We start from the raw sequence: 25,417 nt of genomic DNA on the forward strand, positions 1-25,417 counted from the left end.
ACCAAGTCAGTGTATTTACTTAATCAGTCCTACAACAAGCACAGAATAATTTCCGAATATCTCAGCTTGTCAGCCAATATTACTATGAACAGCAAACTTTTTTTGCAGTTCTTTAATTTTTACAGTATATGTCATAGGAGTTATAGTTGTTTTCTTCCTGTGAATATGCTATTAATTGGTATTAGGCTTTAGGTTCCTTTGCTAATTTGTATTCAGTTTTAGAGTTTTCTTCCCCTTCCCCCCAATCCTTGTTAATTTTCTCTTATGTCCTTTAATATGTAGAACATCAGCAGGGTTCAAAAGGCAAAACTACAAAAAGACATTGGAGAAGTCTATTCCTTATTCTCTGTCCTTTCAGCTCATTCACACCGCCCCCTGCAGGTAACTGTATTTTAAAATCTCCTGCCAACCTAGAAAATCCTCCCCACAAATGCAGAAAAGAAAAAACGGTTTTATTATTGAACAAGCATTAAACCAGACTGCGGCATGTGTCACAGGCAAGCAGTCTGCTGATGAGACTGCAAAGGCCGAAAGAAATCTCACCCTTCTGTAGGGTGAGATACCACCCATTACATATATGTGCTCAGCATAAATGGTAGAGCCCTGGACAGTGTGGCTCAGTTGGTCAGCGTGTCCCGTGAACCAAGAGGTCGCCGCTTCAGGGCACATGCCCTGCTTGTGGGCCTGGTCCCCCGCCCTGGTTGGGGCATGTGCAGGAGGCAACCAATCGATGTGTCTCTCACATCGCTGTTTCTCTCTCTCTCCCTTCCACTCTCTCTGAAAAGCAGTGCAAAAAAATATCCTCAGGTGAGGATTTAAAATAAAATAAAATAAAAGATAAATGGCAGCTAGTCCTCATGTAGAGGACCTGACAGCACCATTTGCTGTACACTCTTTCATAGTTCCTCCTAAATTCACCTGGTAATTGTATCCATCTGTATTAATAATAGGTTATATATTGTATATGTTATATTAATTATACATTATAATATAATGTTATTAATGTATTTTATACATAATATAATTATTATATTATATTAATTAGAGACTCATAAATACAATTTCTCAAAGAAATGCTCTAAGGAAAGAGGAGGGAGTAAAGATCTCTCCCTTTGGCAACAGGGAAAATTCAATCTTATTTTCATTTACCTAACATAACAAATATCATTCATTTCTGGTTTATCCTTCCTGTGTGTAATTTTGCAAATGAAAGCAAACACATATAAATATTCTTATTTTGGCTTTTCCCTAAGTGTCAATTCCTGTAACAGATGCCATCATAGTGTAGATTCCCCAGACAAAGATAGAAAGAGGCCCTTTGACAAAACACCTGACATGGTGTTTCAGGTGCCCATTCCTGGGAGAGTGGTATGCCAGATTAAGAAATACATTTTGAAAAACTTTCCACTTTCTAACCCTCAAGAGTCCTCTAAAAATCTCAATGAGCTGGAATTATTTATCCTGAAACAATCTCAGAAAACCTGATTCTAATTAATTACTGTATCTTTCCTGCTACTGGGAAATGAAATCACCCCAAAAATACAAGAAGAGAGAAAGCTCCCTAAGAGGGAATCTTGCAGGTACTTTACTTCCAAGGAAAAAGTAAAAACATAACAACCCTCTGAGAGAACTGATAAATAATAGGTCACATTTTGATCATTTGTTGCTATTTTCCTGTTTCCACTAAGAGCAAAAGGCAGTCCTGGCCAGGTGGCTCCGTTGATTGGAGCGTTGTCCCTGGAGCGTTGTCCCTGGAGCATTGTCCCATGCACCAAAAGGCTGCAGGTTCGATTTCCGATCAGGGCACATATCTAGGTTGCGGGTTCAAAACCCAGTCGGGTGTGTATGGGAGACAACTGATCTATGTTTCTCTCTCTCTCTCTCTCCCTCTCTCTCTAAATCAATTGGGGGGGGAGTCCTAGCAGCACACACACACACATACACACACACACACACACACACACACACACACACACAAAGAGCAAAAGGCAGAAGAATGCAATGGAGCAGGGCCCTTGGCTTTTGAGTGACAGCTGTGCTCAGTCGTTACCCGCTGTTCTCTAGCCACTTGCCCTGGGTAAATGCCATCCTCTCGTTGAATCTCAGTGTCTACCTCCCTCTTGATTTATTTCCTTTTATCCCAGTTTTCCTCCTGCCCCCACCCCCAGGCAACGATTCCAGTGGGTTTGCTGTGCATGTATTCTTGCAAAATGCATATTGTTGTTTTGTGAGAGTGTATTTTTAACTTAAACAAACAGTGTTGTGATAAGACCCCATCGTGTTCCAACACAGTATGTCCTCTCAGTTCCCTTGAGAAGACCCCTGAGGACAGTGTGAGTTTGGTTACCTAATCTGATTTCCATCTGATTCTTGACAGCTTGCCAACAAGAGCTGAGTTGCCCACATTCCATCTTGCTCCCTTGGAGAGGGGAAAAAATCTGTCTCCAAGACAGTGTGAGCGCCAACTGGAACCCATGAGATTCGTGAACAAGACGGGCAATAACAGAAAAAGAAATTCCGGGCTGGCCAGCTAGCATAGCTCATCTTGGATGCCTCCAGAAATCTATCTTAATTTTGCTCAGCTGCACCAGAATTGCATTAAACTACACAGGATATGAGATAATATCATGTTTGTGTCCACTTGTAACCAGAATGCTGGAAGGGACTGCAGAAAAAAACCCTCACTCAACACTGGGAGAAACCCAGGGCCTACGAAGCAAAGTAACCGCCAATGTCACACAGCCAATTTGGTGGCAGACCTCTGTCCCTGACTCCTCAATATTTCACCAAGCTGCTTGTCAGCAGCTTTGGATGAAACATCCAAAGAAATGTTCTCAACAGCATGCCTCACCTCCCAAATATTTTACAAATATCCAAGAATGACCCATTAAGAGTGAGAAAACTTTCCATCATTGTTAGTGGCCCTAAACCCCTGTATCCTGTTCATGTTCCTGGAGCCCGCCTCTGATTCCGTATCCACAGCAACGAACAAATACCGTAAACACTCTGCAGACCCAGGGGTTTTCCTGCCATTGGTTAAAGGTGCAGTAATAATAAGTTGCACATGTACACAGAATGGAGGTATTCATAGCATTTATGAAGCTGTAATATCTGCACAGCTAGAGAGCTTGCTGGCTTTTCAGAGTATTACAGAGTATTTCCTAGGAAACTGAAAATAAATATATTATACATTTTCAATTTTCAATGTGTCACTAATATTGTCCTGGCAGCCTGTCATGCCTGTTGCAAAACACACTGTTGACCAGAAGCAGGAATTCCTTATGCAATCTCATTGTATCTGCAGGAATCCCACAGAATGGCCTCTTTCTTAATAGTAAGCAGAACCATCAGTGATGAAGCACTCACTGTGTGCCAGGATGATGCTTGGAGCCTTGCTTGCATTCTTTCACTTACTCCGCACTTTAACCACCAGGAGGCAGGTGCTGCTATGCCATTTTCCAGTTAGAAAACTGAGCCCTCATGAAATTAAGTAGCTTAACAATCAGAGCTAGTGAGTGGCAAAAGCAGGAATCCAATCTAGACCCCTGTGACTCCACAGCCTATGTTTGTAATGTGTGTGTGCTCATGGTCTATTGGTTGTAAATTACCGATATAACCGTAGCATCTAAAGTCAATCCCTGGCATCAATATTTTCACAGTGAAACGCATGGCTCTGTGAAATAAATATTTAAAATGGACTTAATTCCTTATGTAGAAATTATTCCATTTGAAATGGTCTCTAGCAGGAAACGACAGTTCCATGACTCTGAGCAAGGACTGGCTAGAGCAGCCTGCTCTGAAGCCACTGGGAAATGGCCCCGCAGAGGCTGGGGCCTTGTGAAAGATGGCAGTGACGCTTCCTGATTTCTCACCATAGGAGTTAATTCAAGGGAAGGAGGAGGGGCCACTCAGGAGCACAGAGCCAGCCATGCCTCCTGGTTGGGAGGGGGGGTTGATGTGGCTAAGAGGCATGATCCAAGGTCATGTCAGTGGCACTGAGGCCTGCTGGGGTAAGCGTGGCCAGGCCCCATCTCTGACCAAGCTTTTCTTCCATGGTCACTGTGGGAAGGATAACCCCAAGCAGGTCATCTGTAATTGCTACATCCAGACTAGGTGGAGGGGGTAGGTAAATGGACATTGGCCTTCAGGACCTCTGAGTCAGAGACCAGGCAGCTTCAAGCAGATTCAAGGTAGAGATTAAGATGCCACTGAGACTAGTGGGGGCTGGGCACCCAAAAAGGTATCTCCATGATGTTGATTCTTCCTGTCCAAGAACACGGCACATCTGTCCATTTGTTTAAGTCTTCTTTTGTGTCTGCCAATAGCATTTCCAAGTTTTCAGCATGGAGATTGTATCAGTTAGCTCTTGCTGTATAGTAAAACATCCCCAAATGTAATAGTTTTTAAACAATAGCCATTATTTAGTTCATGATTCTGCACAGTATCAATTTGGGCTGGGTTCAGCCAGGTGGTTGTTCTGCTGGTCTTTGCCGATTTCAGATGGGCTCACTTATGAACCTGTCTGGGAAGACTAGCACGGCGGGCTTCTACAGGGTATCTCACCCTCCGGGAGGTTAGTTTGAGCTTTCCACATGACGTCTCATACACTGAGAGAGTCGATTAGGCCTTTGAAATTACATGCAAAGTTGCATGTGCGTGTGTGTGCGTGTAGGTGTATATTCAGGGCACAGGGCCCTTGCTTTTAGCAAATTCTAAAATGAGATTGCTCCAAACGAGATTAAGAAACAAAGGCTGCGATCCTGCTGCTCCTACTTCAGAAAGCAGAGTCAACTGCTGGCTCTCAACTTGGTCGGCAGTTGACTTTCCTGACGCTTTGGAAAACTTGAACTCCTTCCAAGGGCCTCTGCAGGCCTGTCAGGCACTGCTCACACCCTTTCCACTCTCAGGAAATGCCCAACCTGCAAGTAAATAAGGCAAGGAAACAGTGACGCCCAGGAAAGCTGGACAAGCAGGTCAGAGGCAAGCAAGGGAATTCACATTTTCCACTGTGAGGCAGGTGTCACTGTTAGCCCTCTCTGCTGGTGAGGAAATTGAAGCTCAGAGAAGGGAGGTGACCTGCCTAAGGCTACCCAGCCAGTAAGGACAGAGTCAGGGTTTGAAGCCTCCCCTTACTGAGGGATTCTAACTGAAATGCTTTGAGTAGTCGGCAAACTGGGTCCTCAGACAGTTGACATTTTACCCCAACTCCAACCTCAAGGAGCGAAATGAGATGTCCCTAGAGAGCCCTGCAAACAAGGTTCTCAGAGGGCTGGGGAAAACACCAACTCACTTCCTAAACCCCAAGCACACAGAGGATCCTGCACGGATTAACAGAATTACCTAAGAGTGATGTGAATCTGTGCAAAAATATCTCAAAGCCAAGCAGGCAGGACCCCATTACGCCACCTTTAAATGTGGATTCAAAACACCGTTTGGGAAGCTGCTATGGCCAAGCTCTGGGATAACCACAGAACCCAGCTCCTGCAGTAAGTAGCCCAGACTAGCTGAGAAATGAAGCACACGGTGCTCTAAACAGTGCTTGACACAAAGAATCAATGAACATCGACTGTTAGGACTAGTTATTGATATTCTAATGGTTAATAATACACGTCTACCCTCCTCCCACACCTCACTTCTTCCTGTACCCAGCAGGTTTCCCACCTTCCCTATCTGGGAGGATTCAGGACTGCACACAAGGGGGTAGATTAAAAAAACAAAAAAAAAACTTCTTAAACCTCAACTTGTCAAGTCCCCCTTTTTTTGTTCCCCCAACAGAGACATTCATACCCACACTCCACGGTTCCACTTCTCTGAGCATAAACTGTGTGCCCTGGGCCCGCCCCTGCATCTCTGCAGAGAGGAGGCCTGGCCCGCAGTGCTGAGGGCTCTCCTGGACCCCATCCTGCCTGTGCCCAGATGAGAAGACAAGGGGGCTTTGTGCAGCTCCCACCCTCGCGGCCACCCTTTCACTCCACCCCCGAGAGGTGGCCAGCCCCTCTTTCCTGTTTCCCTGGCCCCCGGCCAGGCTCCCCCCATGGGTCCCCTCAGCACAGCCAGGCTGGGAGGCCCGTGGGCATCCTGTGGCATTGCCTCTGGAGGCACGGGCACCCTGGGAACATGCCCTACATTTCTACACGGGCACCTCCCAGCTTCTCCGAACCTCACACTGCTCACTGTGGATCTGGACGCTGCCAGGTGGCAGGAACATCATGGCATTTCATTTATGAGGGGCAGTTATGGGTGGGCTGCACCTCACTGCGAAGACCTTGCTCCTCTGAGCCCACAAATACCCCATTGGCCCTCTTCTCATGTACACCTCTCTCCAGATCCCCTCACTCCCTGGCTACTCCCCTGGGGCCTGAGAGTAGAGAGACCTGATAATGCTCTAGAGCATGGGTTTTAGAATCAGATCTGCCTGCTCCCAACCTTAGACCTGCCACCCTCTGACCTTGAGCAAATACGTCATTTTTGACAAATGGAGGTAAGGAAACCTACCTTATAGGCTGATTGGCTCAGGGGTTACATGAGTAACACGTGTACAGGCGTAGCACAACACCAGGCTCAAAGAACTTTAGCAAATAACAAATTAATGCCACCTAATGATACTTATTGCCCTTAATCCCAGCTGGCCATCAGCTCGCTTTGAGGCCTGGCATATGGGTGGCATATTTCTCAAGTTCCTGGCCCTGATACCAGTTTCCCCTGTTTTTAGTTCCATTGGTCATTTCTAGAGAATGTTGGAAGCAGGACATCAACAAACTGAGTCCTTACTGTCATCTTGCCCAGAATTTTTCCTTCGTGTGTTTAGGCTGATTTCTGTTGATGTGAGGAAATAAATTGATTTTCCAACACTTACCTTAGCTCTCCTAGTTCTAATGAATTTCCTGAGAAAGCAATCAAATCTTCCACTGTTAGCAATATTTTGTCTCCTTCATAATAGCTCTCCTTTTCATTTGTGCTTCAGACCGTGGATAATCAATAGCATTGGTGGCATTTTTACCTCGTGCCTGGGTTAATAGGAATGCCTCACTCCTTCCTCCAGTACGTATATGTAACCTATTTAAGATAGTTATCTTGATAAGGAAATGTCCCTTTGTTTCCTTTATTTCTGCCTTTTAGCATTTGTTATTGTTTTTAAGTCTGGAATGGCTGTTTAATTTAATCAAATAATAGTTTCAGTATTTATTAAAATGATAAGCTTTTACTTTAGTTTCCTTAACCTTATGATAGACGTGATGGCTAGAGATTTTCTGGAACTCCATTTGGAATGAACAGCTAACCAACCATTTATTTTATGTTCAAATTAGTGACTAAAGGATGAACTATGCAATAAAGAGCATTAGGATTTTAAATGTCCATTTAGGAAAAAAAATTAAGTTTGAATCTTTCCCTACAACCACATACAAACTCTAAATGGATTAAAGATTATGCCTTTTAAAGAAAACTTTTAAACTACTTGAAGAAAATATTGGAAAATATTTTTATAGTCTTGGTATGAGGAATCATAAACAAGTTGCAAAACCTAGAAGCCATAAAAGAAAATATTGAGACATTTGACTACCTAAATATCTAAATCTTCTGTATGATGAAAGACACCACAAAGAAAGTTAAAGACAATGGGACAATGGGGGAAAAAATTGCCAACGTACATAACAGACATTGAATTGATAATCAGAATACGGAAAGAAAAAAGTGGGAGGAAAAAAAGTATTGAAATTGGCAAATAAAGCTCAATTTGACTCATAATAAATAGCATATAAATAAAAACAACAACAAGGTAACATTTTTCATCATCAAATTGTCTATATTTTAAAAGATATCCTCCCAGTGTTGGAGAATGTACAAGGCTACTAGATTGACTTCAGGTTTCTCCACTACAGAAGTTATTTTGTGTAAATAGCGCCCCCTGCAGCACAACTCCAACATAGAACAGGCCTCATGAAATTAAGTAGCTTAACAATCAGAGCTAGTGAGTGGCAAAAGCAGGAATCAGGCCCCTGGAGCTGCTCTCAGTGCCAGGCCCCTCCGATGGGCTTAGTGAGCATTTTTTACATATCCAGAAAAATATAAAAGGTCCTTTAACTCAATGATTCCTCTTCCAGGAATCTAGCCTTTCAGAAATACATGAGTATGTAACATGTACATAGAGATACATGCAAAAGGATGTTCGTTGAAGCATGGGGAAAAGGAAACAAACTACGTGTCCACCAGTAGGGGATTGTTTGGGCAAATAATGGTGCATCCATTCATAAGATATTCTGCAACTCTTCAAAGGAATGAAGTAGATTTAGGGGTACTAACATAGAATGATCTTCAAGATTTGATGCTCTGAGTGAGATAAACATGAATGTGAAAGCAAGTTCCAAAAATATCTGATTTTCAATCCCAGGTCTATGTTTGTGTGTGTCCGAATATATATTAGATAGGTGGGAATGCATAGACAAGGAACTGGAAGAGTCCACCAAGCTCAGGGGACTGGACTAGAATCACTGGGTAGGGGGGTTAGTGACAGGGAGGCGTTTCACATTTTCCTCTGTCTGCTTTCATACTTCATGACTCTACCACAAGAGAGTACTGTATGTGTGTTGTTTTCATTGCAAATTCGAATTACTAGCTAGTCCACTGGTTCTGAGCTGCGTGAATCCCTGTGGGTTTGGCTGTTCTTTGACAACTTCCCACCTGACTCACCTACCCAGGAATGTCCTACTAACAAGTGTGAGAAATTCTTGGCATTTTCTGAAATAAACCCTTCTTCTGAGCCAGCTCATTTGGGCATCTTAACCCCCATGAGAGCATCTTAAATATTAGATCCACGTCTCTGTCCAAGATCTGCTGCTTCAGAACCGGAATTTCTGTGCCTGAGGCTCTTATCCTAAGGAGGAAGGGAGAAGTGAGGACTACTGATTAGCATGGTGACTGAATGGGAGAACTGCACAGCTCCGTTGGGAATGAGAAGGCAGAAGGGCAGCCTTGATCTGCAAGGACTCCTGGTAACCCTGAGGGGGCCCTCGCTGGGTAAATGCATCCCCTTGCGCCTGGCGATGAAGGCACTGCGCAGGAGCCAGGCTACGCGCTCAAGGCTCTGCAGCGCAGATGTTAGGGCTGCTGCAGCTTTGGCTTTTGTTTTCACTAAAACTTAACTTTTTTTGCACTTGTTGGATGTGTGTATCCCGGGGATGAGGGTTCGACTATTGTATTCTAAACTGGAGGAAGGTGGATTTGAAGTTCACTGAAAAACTCATCCACCTCTTACTCTGGGCTTGCTTAGAACGAAGACAACCCGGCCCCCAGGGACATGATGAGGATTATTACCTAAGGCAGCGATTTTCAACCGGTGTGCCACAAAAGGTCATTGGCCCTGGCCGGGTGGCTCAGTTGGTTGGCGCATTGTCCTTTACACCAAAAGGTTGCAGGCTCAATTCCCAGTCAGGACACACACCTAGGTTTGGGGTTCGATTCCTGGTTGGATGTGTATGGGAGGCAACCGATCCATGTTTCCCTCTCACATCAATGTTTCTCTCTCTCTCTCTAAAAATCAATAACAATAAATAAATACTGTGAATAAAAAAAAAATTTTAATGAGTCACACTGGTGTGCCACAAGAATTTTTCAAACATACAATACCTGGCTATTTAGTCGGAGGCACTGACCTCTTTTCTCTTAGATTGTCAAATAAAAAATAACGATAACAGCCAACACAATAGCTGTCCAATGTCAATGAATCAAAATTATACCTTTTTTTTTTTGTCAGATTGGCAAAAAATATAATTTTAGGTGTGAGAAGAATTTTAGTAATTAGTTTACGTGTATCCTGAGATGAGAAAGGTTGAAAATCACTGGTCTAACGGCTGACCTTCAGAGGCAGCAGGACTGGATTCAAATACTGACCCCACATTGCAACCAGCTGGGTGGCTGTCAGCGAGGTTCTTAACATTTCTGGGTCTCAGTTTCTTGATTTGCAGAATGGACGTAATGATGTGCCCCTCACCAAGCTGCAGTGAAGAACAGAGAGAAGAGCAGCTTAGCTACTGTTTATTAATATTTTAACAGCGGGAATTGTAACCAATCCCACCATTCATTTGACATTGTTTCGGTAAATGCTGACTTTTCTCCGGTTCCAGGAACGGGTTAAGCTGTTTGGAATGGGCTAAGCTGTTTTGACATCATGGAGAGATTTTCTTACAGGCCCTGGGAAACTGAAGGATGTGTTATAAGAAGGAGAGCAGGCGCTGGAGATAGGGCAGCCCAGAGCCCAGACCAAGGACAGGACCTATCTGAGGGGAGACAGCGTTCCAGGCTAATCTTCGCAGTGTCTGGGACTGATCTTTGCAAGGACAACGAAAAAAAGGCAGACCCTGGGAACTCACTAACTTTAGATTTTTTCCCACCTACTAACCCTATATAAGAGTTTGGTTAAAATGAAATGTCGGAGCAGTTTTTCAAGGTACTAATACCTGCTGCTCTCTCAGATTGCCAGCTATCTGATTAATAAATGCTCATAAAAGATTCAACCTTGCCTGACCTGCATGGCTCAGTGATCCACCCATGAACCAGGAGGTTAAGGCTCCATTCCCCTTCAGGGCACTTGCCAGGTTTGCGGGTTCAATCCCCAGTAGGGGGCGTGCAAGAGGCAGCCAATCAATGACTCTCATCATTGATGTTTCTCTCTCTCTCTTCCTCTCCTTTCCTCTCTCTGAAATCAATAAAAACATATTTAAAAAAAAATTCAACCTTGTCTCTGCTTATTGGCTTAGTGGTGCCGGGACCATTGTTGTCTGGTAACATTATGGTAGTTACTAGACTGTGAACTGGAGGGCAGACATACGTGAAGGAGAATCTTTCATTTCCTCCCTGCATCAGAGTGGACCTAACTGTCCAGCCCAGAGCTGATTCTGATTCTATTAGGGTTCTGGGCTTTTCCTTGCCTTTAAGCTGTTTGACGAGCCTCTAAGTCATAGACAGGAATGCAGACTACAGCTTGTCTATAGGTATGTAAATTATCCCTGTTAGAGGCTCAGTTAATTCTCCCTCGGGGTGTGGCAGAGGCCAGTTTCATCTCTACCTGCGTCTTCAGGTTGGTGTTCAGGTCTGCGTCTGTCCTCTGGTCTGGCTGTCACCTGTTACTGCCTCCCTCATTAATGATGAGTTAAGTAAAACTTTCCGCACACGCTCGTTTTTCATCTGTCATGATTTCACCTTTGTTTGAAAAGTATCTTCTAACGTTACTATGACTCCTTTTAGCAGAACAGGACGTTTCTGTAGACGGCAGATACACTTCTCAGTGCCAGACACTGTGCCATGTCATTAGAAGGAATAACTTGGCCGCGTGGGGACAGAGACGAGCTCCCACACTCGGCGCAGGGCCCGTGCCATAGCTGGGGTGGCACGGAGGAAGGCACTGCTCTGCACGCCTCAGTTGGCCGGCCGGTCTGTGGAATGGGCTCACGGCAGACACCGGGCCCGGGGAGGGGTCGCGGGAGCCCACGCCCTCACCCTTCGCCCCTCGCCCATCTCCCCCTCCTCTGCGCCCGGCCCCCAGGCGGCGCAGGGGCGCGAGGGCGGCCCCTCGCCGGGCAGGCGCCCAGGCTGGCACGTCCGCCCGCCGCCCGAGGGGTCTCTGGGCTCCGCGCGGCCCGCGGGGTGCGGAGGGGCCTCTGGAGGGGGCGGGTTCGCTCGAGCCAGAAACCCGGAGCCGCCCAGGAATTTTGGCTGGGCCGCGAGCATTTCCTCCCGCGCGGCCGGCGGGCGGACGGCACCATGCGGCCCCTGCTCTGCGCGCTGGCCGCGCTCGCCCTGCTGCGCGCCGCGGGCGCCGACGCGGGTGAGTGGGGCGCGGCGGCACGGACACGCGCGGCCGGGCGGGGAAGAGCCGGGGAGCAGGAGGCGGGAGGGGCATGGAGCCAGATGGAGAGATGGAGAGAGGGGACGATGGGGAGAGAAGGCGAGAGACGGAGGAGAGGGCAGAGCGGCGGAGGCGGGGGCGAGGCGGGAGCGAGCGAGGGGAGAGCGGAGCGCGCGGGGACGGGGCAGAGACCCGGAGGGGAACCGACGGGCGCGAGCCGGGAGCTGCGCGCCGGGATGGAAAGAAAACGGCGTTCGAGAGGCAAAGAAACAGGGGGGCGAGAAACAGAGGACCTAACATGGCAAGAGAAGGGGGAGTGTAGAGGAAAAGGGAAGGACTTGAGATTGTGGAGAAGCCCCAGGTGTGAAGGAGTGGAGACAGGGCCGCGGGTGGGAGGTCAGGTCGGCGTGAGCCCCCCCCCCGCTCCTGCCCGAGGGCCCCCAGAGGCCCCCAGGCCTGGCTCTGCTGGGCCTTGGAAACTGAGCACCAACAGGCGGCGCCCCAGGGCTGGCCCCGCTCAGCCAGGCAGGGCCGGGCAGGGGCCCCGGAGAAAGGCCCCTGCGTCACCTGTCAGGCGGCCCGAGGGTGCCGAGGCCAGTCTCCGGGCTGCCAGCGAGGTCCCCAGGCCAGTCTCCAAGCAGCCAGCGAGGTCCCCAGGCCAGCCTCCGGGCTGCCAGCGAGGTCCCCAGGCCAGTCTCCAAGCAGCCAGCGAGGTCCCCAGGCCAGTCTCCAAGCAGCCAGCGAGGTCCCCAGGCCAGCCTCCGGGCTGCCAGCGAGGTCCCCCGGAGCCTGGGCTGCCTTGGGGGAGGGGTGCGGGGGGAGACGCCCACTGGGTGCTCTGCCGGCTGGGCGCTTTGTCTTGCACTGTCCCCGCGCCCTCCGCTGACAGCAGCCTCAGTGCTGCCCCTTCGCCCGGAGGCCGAGGCCAGGCGGCTGCAGGTGTGTTTGTTTACTGTACACACACGTGCGCATGCTTCTCCCCAAGACCCTGCCTGCTGTAAGTATGCTGCGGATTACAGGGCAGGTCCCCGTTTTCCCAGCGTCTCGGAAAGGCCTCAGCCAGAGCAGCTGGTGCTCCCCGCAGCTGTCCAGGTGAGCGGAAGGCTCCGTCTCGGGGCCGGGCCCAAGCAGAGCCCACGCCAAGCATCCAGGCCTCCTGCCCCCAGGCCAGGCTGCTCCGGGTCAACCTGGAGCCAGGGGACGGTGAGTCACCCAGGCACAGTGCCCCGCACTGGGGTGGAAGCCCTAGCCCCAGCCCTAGCCCCCTCGGGGCCCAGTGAGCACCAGGGAAAGAAGGAGGCCAGTCCTGACCCTGGCAGCCCTGGCTGAGCAGCCCTGGGGAAGTCACTTGGCCTCTCTGAGGCTGTTCCTCCTCTGTACCTTGGACAGAATGATGCCCACCCCACAGAGCTGCCTGCGGGGCGGGACCAAAGAGGGAGCCAGATAGATCAACACATCGGCTCAGTCTCTCCTCCCCGACAGCCCCGCTGATCCCTCTGAGCCTCAGTTTCCCCCTGTTAAGAGGACCTCGCAGGCTGTGTGAGGGGTGGCTCAGCACAGTGCAGGTCCTTCTTTTTCTCCCCCTCGGGGTCCCTCCCCTGCAGCCCCCACCTCCCAGAGCAGAGGAGACAAAGCTGGTCTGTTCCCCAGAGGGTGGGCGGGGTGGCCACCTGCCCACAAGTGGCTGACTTTCTGTGGCCCCTTTAGCCATGACTGGCGTATACCCTTTCATTTAAAACCATTTTTAAAACATTATTTTCTTTGGGATCATGCATGCTCATTGCTACACATAGTAATAGAAAAAAATTAAATAAAACAGAGAAAAAATATATTAAAAAGAAAAAAAGAAGGAAAGTATAAATGTATTAGTGTAATTTCACACCGAGTTCACACATTTTTGCTTATAATCTTTCAACCTTCAGACAGTGTACCACTGTTTTCTTAACTTTTAACTGTGGAATCTTTCGGATGTGAAGGCAGGCCTTGGAGATACTGTGGGCTAGGGTCCCGACCACCACGGTATAGCGACTATTGCAGGAAAGTGAGTCACATGATTTTTTTCGTCCCCCAATATATATAAAAGATATGTTTACACTATGCCTTAGTCTATTAAGCGTGCAATAGCATTATGTCTAAACAACAATAATTTAAAAATGTTTAATTGCTAAAAAGTGTTTACCATTATCTGAGCCTTCTGCAAGTCATAACTTTTTGCTGGTGGAGGAGCTGGCCTTCAGTTTGTGAAAAACGCAGTATCTGCGAAGCAAAATAAATCAAGGAATGCCTGTAAAAACAGAATTGTATAATGAATCCCTTGTACCTGTCCACCCCCTTCAACAAGCTTCAATTCATAGCCAATCTTCTATCACCTATAAGCCCGCCCTTTCTCTCCTCCCTCAATCTATTTTGAAGACAATTCCAGGCATCACATATTTTCATCTCTAAAAATTTCCTGATGTATCTCTAAAAGATCAGTAATCTTTTAATAACCATAGCTACGATACCACTATCATAACCTAAAAATGGACAAGCTCCCTTAATACCATCAAAGATCCAATCAGGGTTCAAATGTCTGATTTTGTCATGTTTTACATTTGGTTTGTTTGATCCAAATAACATGCATACACTGCTTTAGGTTGATGTGTCTGTTAAGTTTCTTTAAATACATAAGTTCTCTTCTGCCTTTTTTTTTCTTAAGTTTTATTTGTTGAAGGAACTGAGATGCTTGTCCTACAGCTTCCCACTTAGCTGCCTGCACCCCCCAGGTGTCATTTAAATATTCTTTTCACCCCTGCATTGTCTATAAACTAGTAGTTAGGTCTAGAAGCTTGATCTAATTCCAGTTAGAATTTGTTTTGCAAGAATACTTTAAGATGGTTTTTACTGCTTTAATTTACATTTCTCTGATTACTACCAAGATTGGACTTTTTCTTCAAATGCATGTTGGTCCTTGCTAATAAATCGTTTTTGACCTTTCAGTTGTGGTATTGGGATTGTTCACATTGATCTGTAAATGCTCTTGATGTATTGGGTGAGGCAAACCGTTTTGTGTCCCTTGTAGAGAATTTTTTTTAGGTTCAGGCTTTGGCCGAGTTCCTTTCCTACTTTGCTGTCAGAGGGATCTGAAGTCCTAGAGCCTGGTCCTTTTAGCCTGTATGACCATTCTCACCCATGCCTCAGGGCCCACTGGGGAAGCTCTCACTGTCCACCACCGACTCTCCCTGTCCCTGTGGACACCTGTCTTCCCTTGGGATTCTGCTTTTTGCTGTGGGTGGAAGAGGAAGATGCTGAAGGGCTGTGGTGAGGATCACGGCATTTCTTCTTATAAAATAGATGTTGTCGGGAGCCACTCAAGGACAGTTGAGCCCAAGGCACACATTTGGGCTCTTGTGGGGCCTCAAGACTGCTGCAAGGGTGTCAGGTGTATAGGTCCCTTTTGCCCCACACATGTCCAGCCCCTCATTTTATAGACGAGGCAGCTGAGGCCCCAAGTAGGAGGCCCTTAACTTACACAAGGTCACACCACTGCCAGGTCACAGTAGAGACAGTGTCAGGCAGGTTGGATTCAAATGCTGCCCCTACCACCTGCTAGCTGTATAATCTGGGGCATCAACATCTTTGATCTTGGTTTTCTAATGTATAAAAAATGGATATAAGAGTATTGAGCTCACGGGTAGAATTAAATGAGGTAATGCATTTAAGCACTCAACTAAAAGCTTGGCACATAGTAAGTGATCACAAATCAAGAGTAGCTTTGAGGAGGGCAAAGGGGGGACGTGGGGGACATCTGTAATAGTGTCAACAGTAAAAATAAAAATAAAAATAAAAAAGAGTAGCTTTGAATATAGAGTACAGTTATGCCCATTCCAAAGTGAAGATACCCAGGATCCAACAAGTGGGCTTGGCTTAAAAGAGCCCAGAGAGCTGGGTCAGCACTGAGCCCTTTTGTGCTTGAAGGAGAAGCCCTCCCAAGCATCCCTTGGACTCCTGGACGGGTTTAGTTCTAGGGCAGATGCCTCCCCAACTTGAGGAGAGCTGGTTGGAGTGATCTAGCCAAGAGCACTGACTCCATGTAGAAGGGGAGCCGTGGGGGCTTTCACCCACCGGCTCAGTCTTCAGCTCACCTCTTCAGTGCCCTATGTGGCATTTGTACATCACTTGGCAGTTCCAAGGCATCTTCAAGCGTAGGATCCCCTGTGATGGACACAGCAATCCCGCGGGGTAGACGGAGCAGGGCACATCCCTGTCAGACAGGGAAGCCAGCGAGAGGCAGAGCACAGTCAGTAAGTAGGGGAGGTGGCACTGCCCCTCCGATTCCCAGCCTTGTGTTCTTTTTCACAGCATGTGGAGAGAGGTTAGTTATCTTAGATGGCTTCCTAGACCTTCTCCACATTACGGGAGTTTTGGAATGTTCTAATACATTATAATCCAGTGGATTAACAAACACAGTATTCCAGGACAGAAGGAATCTTGGTTTCTGTGCAGTCAGGGAGCAGAGCTGCCTGCCCGCCTTGACCACCAGCCAGTCTACCGCTGAACTGATACATGAGAAAGAAACACACCCGTGTCTAACCGAGGGGCCTCTTTGTTACAGCAGCCTGGCTTGTATCCTAAGCAACAAATGAATTTAGCCAGATACTGAAGGTACTGGAATGACCGTGCTGTGCTCTCAGAGTGATCGGCAAGGCTCCAACCACATCTGGAAAATGACCCGAGACCAAGGGAGCAGGACATGTCTCTCCCAAAACAAAACCAAACCAAACTAAACAAAAATATTTCTCAGAATCTAAACTCTCTCTCTAGGGGACTGAGGGTCCCTCTCCTGCTTCAGCCAGAGCAGTTCCACAGATTGGAGTTCCTCACATAATTGTTTGAAAATAATGTTCTTCTGCTTTCAAAAATCAAAAACCACTGATGGTTTTGAATGAATCACAAATTTTAATACAAATATCAAATGTGGTAAAATTTGTTATTCTATTATATTGAATGTGGTCAAATATAATTAACCCCCAGTGACAGGAGTATCTTTGGTGGCTCATGAGGCACCCGTCAGCCTCACCACTGAGGTGTTTGTCACCACCTGGCATGGCGGGAATCTTTTGAGTTGTGGGCGCTTTCTTAGTGTTTGGCTCCCAGATAATAAAGGTCTCCTCTGCCGTAAGGGGGGCTGTACTTCCTGCCTCCGCCCGGGGGAGCAGTGCCTGTGTCCAGTCCACTGGAGAAGCCAGCCCAGCTCCTCCCCAGGGCTTCTGGCCTCTACTGGCAGCCTGTTCTCACCAGCGCGACATTCCACCCCTGGCCACCCTCCAGGGTGCACAAAGGCCCTGAGCAGGATCCAGGCCAGGGAAAACAACCCGGCATCCAAGAAGGTCCATTTCCCAACTGGCCAGGGCAGGGAGGGCGGGGCAGAGGAAGGAAGGGAAGACTGGGAACCACAGCCTTGGCTCCTCAAGGTGGATCATGGTAGTCCTTCAGCCTCTGCCACCCCTCCTAAAAGCTGGGTGTTATCATAAGCGCCTTCTACTGATGAGGTGGCCAAGGCTCCAAGATTGTGTGTGTGTGTGTGTGTGTGTGTGTGTGTATGTGTACAAGCTCAAAAAAAGAAAGAAAAAAATAGAAGCCACCCAGATCTTGCCTTGCTGGAGGTTCTGGTCCAGGAAGCAACTTGTCCTTGCCTCATCCCAGTTCTGTCCCTGAGGCTAATTTTGAGGCCTCTTGGAAGACTCTGGAAGACCCAGCAGTGCCATGGGTGAGCTGTATCTGGGTGGCAGGGCCTCGGGCCTACCCCATCCGTGTTGCACAGGAGGCTGCAGAGGCTCAGGGCAAAGAGGAAAGGTTCCCACAGGCCCACAGCGGTTCATGGCTGAGCTGGGCCGAGAGCTCAGGGTCCAGTGTGTTTTCTGCTGTCCTGGGTTGAGCTCAATGCCGTGGGGACCCACGTGGGCGAGGGAGTGGTGGGGCAGGGTGGTTGTGAGGGCCCTGGCCCTGGTTCCACCCCAGCTTTCTTCAGGAGCCTGGATGAGCTCATGGACAGTTGGGCGGGGGAGCCCAGGGCGAAGCTCTGTCCAGATGTGAGAGATTAGTGCTGTGTGATGTGGCGAGCAGCCTCAGTCCAGCCTTCTCCCTCGACGGGTTTTGGAGCCAAGTTCGATCTCATCACAGACACGTAAAGAACAGTATGTTTTAGGCCAATGGGAGGAGCATATTCATGCTGTTCGTGACTGCATGTTCAAGCTGGCAGATCCCCACTTGGCCCACAAGGTCATAGTGCTCCCTCTTGGCCTAAGCTGGGGAGAGGGGGAGGGGAATGGGGTAGGTTAGGGCCTGGGAGAGGGCAGGTGAGGCTCAGGGGGAAAATTTGGCCCAAGACCCCTGAGCACAAGGTGGGTGTGGACACAGACCCACCCAGGTCAGCTGCCTCTCCCCTGACAGCCCGCCCTGTGGGGAGAGCAGCTCTTCCTGCTCCCTCGAAGGCTTCCCTCCCAGGCTGAGCACCCCAGCTGAGCTAAGTAAGTCAAAATGTGGAATTCCTTCATCCTGGCCACCTCTAGACATTCCTAGGACATGTGGCCCAGAGTGGAGCGCAGCTCTTTAGGGGGACTCTCAGATCACCCCCTCCCTGATCCTGAGCATTTACATCAATGCATGCAGCCCACAATGGCTTCTGTGTTTTGCTAACAACCCATCAGACAAATGGCTTTTCTTATGGAAAGTTTCAAACCATATACATATATACACAAGTAGAAAGAATACAGTGAACTCTCACGTCCCCACTACCCAGTGTCAACCTTGGCCAATCTTGTCTGCTCTGTACTCCTACCCAGGCTCCCCCGACTCCCAGGCCTGGATTATTTTGAAATAAATCCAAGACATACTAGCATTTCATCTGTAAATATTTTAGTGTAGATCTCTAAGGACTCCCTTTAAAAAACGTAACTGAAGCGCCATTATAACATCCCCCTCCTGCCCAAAGTCCACAAGGAGACCATTGTCCTCTGAGGAGGCTTTCGTAAGTTCCATGGGGGAAATGAAGAAATGGGGAATGTCAGCCAAATTGCTCTCCACAAAGATGCCTGGAGTGGAAGGAAGCTTTGTCGCTGCTGGTGGTCCTCGGCCCGCGTGGAGCTGGGATCCAGACGGAGCTGGAACCCGACTCTCCGGGCGGGGGCTCCGGCAGAGCTCCTGAAGGCCAGCCTGCTGCGGAGGGGCCAGGAGAAAGCCAGGGTGCTTGGGGTCCAGCCGTTTGCTGACTGTGTGACCCTGAGCAAGTCACTCAACCTCTTGAATGTGAGTGACACATTCATCACCAGCAAAATGGCTTACCATCCCCATTCTTGCCTCAAGACCTGCCAGCCTTCTGGGCAATTAAATGTCCCCTTGGACAACCCAACCAACACCGAGGCCTTACAGTTCCAGGAGTTTCGCATCTACAGAGACCAGAGCAGTAACCCTCACCCCCTCTGCTTCCGAGGCCCACACCCAGAGCCACAGCCCTGATATTGTCACTGTGAAGCTGACAAAAGCTCCGCCTTTAAAAGCAAAAACTACACTATCCCTTACCGCCTGTTCCTGCTTCTCCCTCATTGCATCAAGGCCCCAGCCCCTTCAGCGCCTCCATTTCTCCCGTTGCTCTTCCTCTTGGCCTCTTCTTGCTGGTTCAGGCAGGACTCCAGGGCTCATTCCCTCAGCCTCTGCCGGTCTAACCCCCAGTTCCTTTGCTCTCCGCCCTCGGCTGCACTCACCCTGCGGGTGCCCGGGCTTCAGCTCATGCAGCCCGGTCCTTGCTGCTCGTCCGGGCCTGTGGAGCGCTGGGGCCCGACGGCGCCTCCAGGGTTGCTGGCTGGCGTGGGGCCCTCCTGCCGGCCTCACCCCCTCGGGAGCCCCCCCTTTCTCCCAGCCCCCTACCCAGTGGCGTGCTGTACATGTCCAACCAGGGCTTCTGTTTCAGCGCCTGTGTTCAACAACCACTCAGAGAATTCCTGAAAATTCAACAGCTGGCTCTCCCCTTTCCCAACCTCATGCGAATTTTCAGCGAATTTTCAGCCTCTTACAGGGCGGGCAGAGGCCGGCAGGTGGGAGCTCGCCCCGCTTCCCGGCCTCTAGGCAGAGCCGGTTCACCCATTTGGCCTGTGTTCCTGCCCTTCCCTCCTGCTGTCCCTGCCCCCCGGGCTGCATGGCCTCTCCCGCCTGCAGTCCTTCAGTCCCCTTTGTTCCCGCTCCCCAGGCTACAAGCCTGCTTGTGTTTCCTCAAGGTGCAGAAGAGCAGAAGTGGCGCCTTGTGATCTCCCCCTTCCTTCCCAGCCGAGCTCCCTGGAAACATTTCCCAGGATCCAGGTGTGCGCCCTCTGGCCTCTCCCCTTCTCAGCCCCCTGCGGCCTAAACTGCTCCCCCCCCCCCCCCCCCAGGAGCTGGGCTGGGATTTAGCAGCAACTTTCTGCGGCTCCAGTCTTCCACCCTCTTCCTGCTGGACCTCCGGGCTGCTCCAGGCCTCGCCCACCGCTTCATCCTGTGCAAAGCCCTTTGCCCCTCTCAGCCTCTGGGACAGTGTCCTCCTTCCTGAGGGTGTTCAACTCCGATGACCCACAGGCCCCTCAGAGCCACCAGCTCTGAAACCTGAGCTCAGAGCCGGGGTCTGAGGCTTCCGGTGTGAGGGTTGGTGGTGCCCAGAAGAACTAAGGAGACATCAACGTTGGGGAGACAAGCGATGAATCAGGGGTTGAACAGGTTGAACCTCGAATCTGCCACTTACTGGCTGCGTGACATTGGACGTATCATTTCACCCCTCTGGGCATCAGTGTCCTTACGTGTAAATTGAGGCTAATAATAGGTGGTTGCAGGATTTGATTGAGTTAATACATTTGTTTAGCACACTGCATGGTACATAGTAAGCACTCATGTAACAGATGTCAGCTGTTACTAACTGGTCACCAGTGTCAATACTGCTATTCAGATATCTCCACTCGCCTGGCTGGTGTGGTCCAGCGGTTGAGCTTTGACTTAGGATCCAGGAGATCGAGGTTCGATTCCCGGTCAGGGCACACGCCCGGGTTGCGGGCTCGATCCCCAGCATGGGGTGTGCAGGGGGCAGCCGATCAGTGACTCTCATCATTGATGTTTCTCTCTCTCTCTCTCTCCCTCTCCCTTCTTCTCTCTGAAATCAATAAAAACATGTATTTTTAAAAAATCTCCACTCATTCTTCCTCTTATTCCTACTGTTGCCTCCTTTCCTCACTTCTTACCCTGATCACTGCAGTAACGCTCTGTCTTCAAAGACAAATCTCTCCAATCCTTCCTCTGCATTTAAAGTATTCAGATGTGACTAGGCGACCCTTCTGTTAAACCCCCAACCAAGCATCGTGATTGGTTTATTAGGGCCTCTCCTTGGTTTCTAGGGTGCACCTCTCCATTCTCGTCTCCCACCCACCCTGTTCTTCCCAGCCACTCCAAACTCCTGGGCTTGCACACAGAGCCACGCTCACATGTGCTCCTCTGTCTTTGCACGCGCCGTTCTCCCTGGGGGAGACCTTTCCTCCCTTCCTTAACTTACCCAGTTCAGGCAGCACCTCCTTGAGGAAGCCCACCTGGATTGTAGGTGAACTAGAGAGATCCGAGACGAGTGATTGGGGCAGCCCCACACTTGCCCCTGACCCCCACTGCACCTGCCTTTGCTTCTCTCTGTGACTGTTTCCAGGACCCACCTCACTTGAACCCAGTGCTTACAGGAGTCTCAAGTGTTGCAGGGAAACTGAGGGCCCCACAGTGACCAGACTTTCCTTCCCACAGCTGCTGACCCCCTCATCCCCTCCCGAGGAGACCCAGCTCGGAGCACAGGGTGTGACGCACACATGGCTGTCCTCGGCCGTTTAGATGTCATCGAGGAGGTAATAAGGGTGACCTGGGAGGACATGCCCCTTTGGAACCACCTGCCAGGCTGGTGGCCTTATGGGGCTCAGGCCAACCTTGCTTTGGAAAATTAGGGAAATCCAGGCCAGTCCTGCTCCCTGCCCTGCCTGGGCTGTCAGGCTGACCTGTCCCCAGTGGAACCTGCTTACACCCCTGGGGCCTTGCTTACACCCAGCCAGAAATCTCTGCATAATCTCCAGGCAAAAAAGGTGGGAATTCAGTCACTGCATTTGGTTATACAGTCGGTTGGTAACCTGGGGTTCATAAGCTTGTGTGGGGAAAAAATATACTTTATTTTCAAAAACCTTACCATTCAAGTTTATTATAAATTCAACAAACTGTAGTAGTATTAACAGTACTGTGATTTTTGTCAGTATGTCAAAATTGCAGTAGTTGTTAGAACTTATTTAGTGAGTTAGTTAAAACATAAATTTTTACATCAAAAATTTAATTTCTAATACTTGAATAATATTTTAATGCACTTGGTGTCTTTGGAAATCCTGTACGTTTTATTTTTTCAAGGAAATTATTTTTCTAAGCAGGGGTCTGTAGGTTTCTCCGGATTGCTCCTAGAGTTCATTCATGAAAAGAACACCCAATAAAGAAAATGTAAAATCCAAACCCGTCGTTTGGCAGAGTTGCCACCAGGGGGCGAGGAAACGAAAGGACTGTGAGTTCCCAGCGAGGAAGTCCTGAAGGGGAAGGGGAATCCTAGTCACGCCAAACCCGTGACTAGGAAAACCAGTGCCAGAGCCAGGAGCAGCCACAGAGAGGGAGCCCCTGAGATTTTGTCATCTGGGGAACGGGAGGCGGGCAGGGCAGAGACTGAACAAAAAGGACCCAGGTCCCCTGGCGCGCAGCTCGCCCCACTGGACCACCAGGTGCTCCTGATGAGGCCGGACTTGGCACCACTCTTACCCTCTGCCCCCCCCTCCCCGGGTTCCCATCTCTCCTTGCTCTAGAAGGTGGAGAAGACGGTGGAGCACCTGGAGGCAGAAGTGAAAGGCCTGCTGAGCCAGCTGGAGGAGCTGGCCTGGAACCTTCCCCCCGGACCCTTCAGCCCAGCCCCTGACCTCCTGGGCGATGGTGAGCGACCTCCTGGCAGAGATGACAGCCCCTGGGGCCGGGCACGCGGGATGGGGATGGGTACGCTGGTGTAGCCTGGACAAGCCAGGGGCTCCAGCTCCTCCTCGGGACAGAAGTAGGAAGGCATTTCCCCCAGCTCACCCCAAGTGTTCGCGGCCCCCATCCCACCCGCCCCGCACCCCGGGTGGCTGCAGCCCAGTGTCAGGCCAGGGCTCCTGGGAGAGCACCTGTTCACTCAGCACTGCCAGCCTGGCACAGAGCAGCTGCCTCCCGCACTGGCCGTGTTCATACCCCCAGCTCCTCGGTTCCTTTCATCTCCCTTCCAAGGACCACCCCTGTGGCACCACGAACCCTTTCAGGAAAGACTGGCTTCCCCCCGACAGGGCAGTGGAGGGAGCCACCCTGCTACCTCTTTGAACCCCATGTTCCCTGGCACAGGAGTTCCGGGGAACTGGAGGGGTGGGCAGGGTGCCCCCTCACTTGGAGCCGCCCCTTTCTTCCAGATCATTTTTGAGCACCGGAGACCGAGTTGCCCAGCAGCTGGAAGTGATACACCTGTGGGACAGCTCTCCTCTGAGCTCAGAGCCTTGCATCTGGCCCTCCTTCCTCAGCTTTGTGCCAAGTAAAAGCTACTCCTTTGATCCCGTGTGTTTGATCCCCTATAGCCACAGCCCCTTCTCCACCTACTCCGCACCCCCCTGAAGGCTCAGGCCTGGGCACCCCTGGCTGGCTGTGCTTCGGCCCGCCTCCTTTATAGGGGCGGACAGGCAGGGTCGGTTCACAGAGGTGAGGCCAGAACCATAGATGACACAGTAGCAGGGCCCTCTGGGGAGCCTTGCTACTCCAAGTACGGCCACACCTGGGAGTCTGTCAGAAATGCAGAATTTGGGGCCCCACCCAAACCTCCTGAATTAGAATTTACATTTTAATGAGACACCCCCCCCCCCAGGGGATTTGTGTGCCCATTAAAGTTTTAAAAATTTTTTTCTAGTGAGGTAAAATTCACATAAAATTCAAAATTTTAACCATTTTAAACTGAACAAATTCAGTGGCTACAGCCCTAAAGAAAATCCTGTGCCTATTAAGCATTACTTCCCATTTCTCCTCCCCCCCCCCCCGGAAAACACTGACATTTCTGTCTCTATGGACTTGCCTATTCTGGACATTTCATATAAATGGAATCATACAACATGTGGCCTTTTGCATCTGACATTTTTTTCACTCAGCGTGTTTTCAAGCTTCATCCATGTTGTAGCATGTAGCAGTGCTTCATTCCCTTCTGGGTGGACATACGCTTTCATTTCTCTTGGGTCTCTAACTAGGGATGGAGTTGCTGGTTTTCGAAGAATCAGCGGAAGTTTTTGCACAGCAGCTGTACCATTTTACATCCCCACCAGCAATGTCCATGTGAGGGTCTCAGCTCTTCCACAGCCTCACGTCTTTTTGGTTATAGCCATCCTATTAGGTGGGCAGTGGTATCTCACTGTGCTTTTAGGCTGCGTTTACCTAATGACTAGTGGTGCTGAGCATCTTTTCATGTATTTGTCGGCTATTTTTATGTTTTTGGTTTTGAAAAAAATGGCTCTTCAAGTATTTGCCCATTTAAAAAATTGGGTTGCCTCTTGTTGTTGTTAGAGTTCTTTGTGTTATGGATGCTAGGCTTTTATCAGATATACAACTTGTAAATATTTTCTGCTATTCTGTGGGTCTCTTTTTACCTTCTTGATAATGTCCTTTGAAACCCAAAAGTTTTAATTTTGATAAAGTCCAATTTTGTTGTTGTTGTTGCTTGTGCCTTTCGGTGTCCTATCTAAGAATCCATTGCCAAAGCCAAGGTCATGGATATTTGTTGTTTTCTTCTAAGATTTTTATAGCTCTAGCACTTACATTTAGTTCTTTGATCTATTTTGAGTTAATTTTTGTATATGATGTGAGGTAGGGATTCCACTTCATTCCTTTGCTTGGGGATATCCAGTTGTCCCAGCACTATTTGCTGAAGAGAATATGCTTTCCCCACTGAATGCTCCTGGGACCCTTGTCAAAATCAATACTGCAGAGACGTTTAGGCTGATTTTTCAATTCTGTCTCATCGGTCTATGCGCCTATCTTTATGCCAGTATCACACTAGATAAATTACTATAAATTTGCATTAAGTTTTGAAGCTAAGAAGTATGGGTTGCCTGGCTTTGTTGCTCTTTTCCACGACTGTTTTGGCTGTTTGGGGACCAGTCCCTTGCAATTCCATATGAATTTTAGGATCAGCTTGTCCAGACCTGCAAAAAGGCAGTTGGAATTTTGATAGGGATTTGGATTGGATCTATAGATCAATTTGCAGAGTATTGCCATCTCAACAATGCTGTCTTCCAATCAATGAGCACAGGATGCTTTATGTTTTTGCATTTTCCAGTGTACAAGTCTTACAGCACATTAGTTAAATTTATCCTTAAGTATTTTGTTCTTTCGGATATTATTGTAAACGGAATTGTTTTAATTTCATTTTCAGATTGTTCATTGCTAATGTTTAGAAATACAAATGATTTTTGTATGTTCATTCTATATATCTTACCCTGCAACTTTGTTGAATTT

At 49.0% G+C, this 25,417-nt stretch overlaps 1 protein-coding gene across 1 annotated transcript; it reads left to right on the top strand.

The window, feature by feature from the left end:
- The first annotated feature begins 11,566 nt into the window (after window positions 1-11,566).
- On the top strand, window positions 11,567-24,026 carry PLAC9 (placenta associated 9). Its single transcript, XM_081158458.1, has 4 exons — window positions 11,567-11,821; window positions 21,626-21,723; window positions 22,708-22,831; window positions 23,335-24,026. The coding sequence occupies exons 1-4, from the start codon at window positions 11,758-11,760 to the stop codon at window positions 23,343-23,345; spliced, it is 297 nt and encodes a 98-aa protein (XP_081014584.1). The 5' UTR covers window positions 11,567-11,757; the 3' UTR covers window positions 23,346-24,026.
- The last annotated feature ends 1,391 nt before the right edge of the window (window positions 24,027-25,417 follow it).

The sequence above is a fragment of the Miniopterus schreibersii genome (genome assembly GCF_964146895.1).
Source record: "Miniopterus schreibersii genome assembly, chromosome: 14".
NCBI lineage: Eukaryota > Metazoa > Chordata > Mammalia > Chiroptera > Miniopteridae > Miniopterus > Miniopterus schreibersii.

Excerpts from the sequence above, each read along its gene's own strand:
- PLAC9 (XM_081158458.1), top strand. The coding sequence starts at position 11,758 with ATGCGGCCCCTGCTCTGCGCGCTGGCCGCGCTCGCCCTGCTGCGCGCC. Across the intron at positions 11,822-21,625 it reads CGCCGCGGGCGCCGACGCGG|CTGCTGACCCCCTCATCCCC; the intron begins GTGAGTGGGGCG and ends TCCTTCCCACAG. Across the intron at positions 21,724-22,707 it reads GTTTAGATGTCATCGAGGAG|AAGGTGGAGAAGACGGTGGA; the intron begins GTAATAAGGGTG and ends TCCTTGCTCTAG.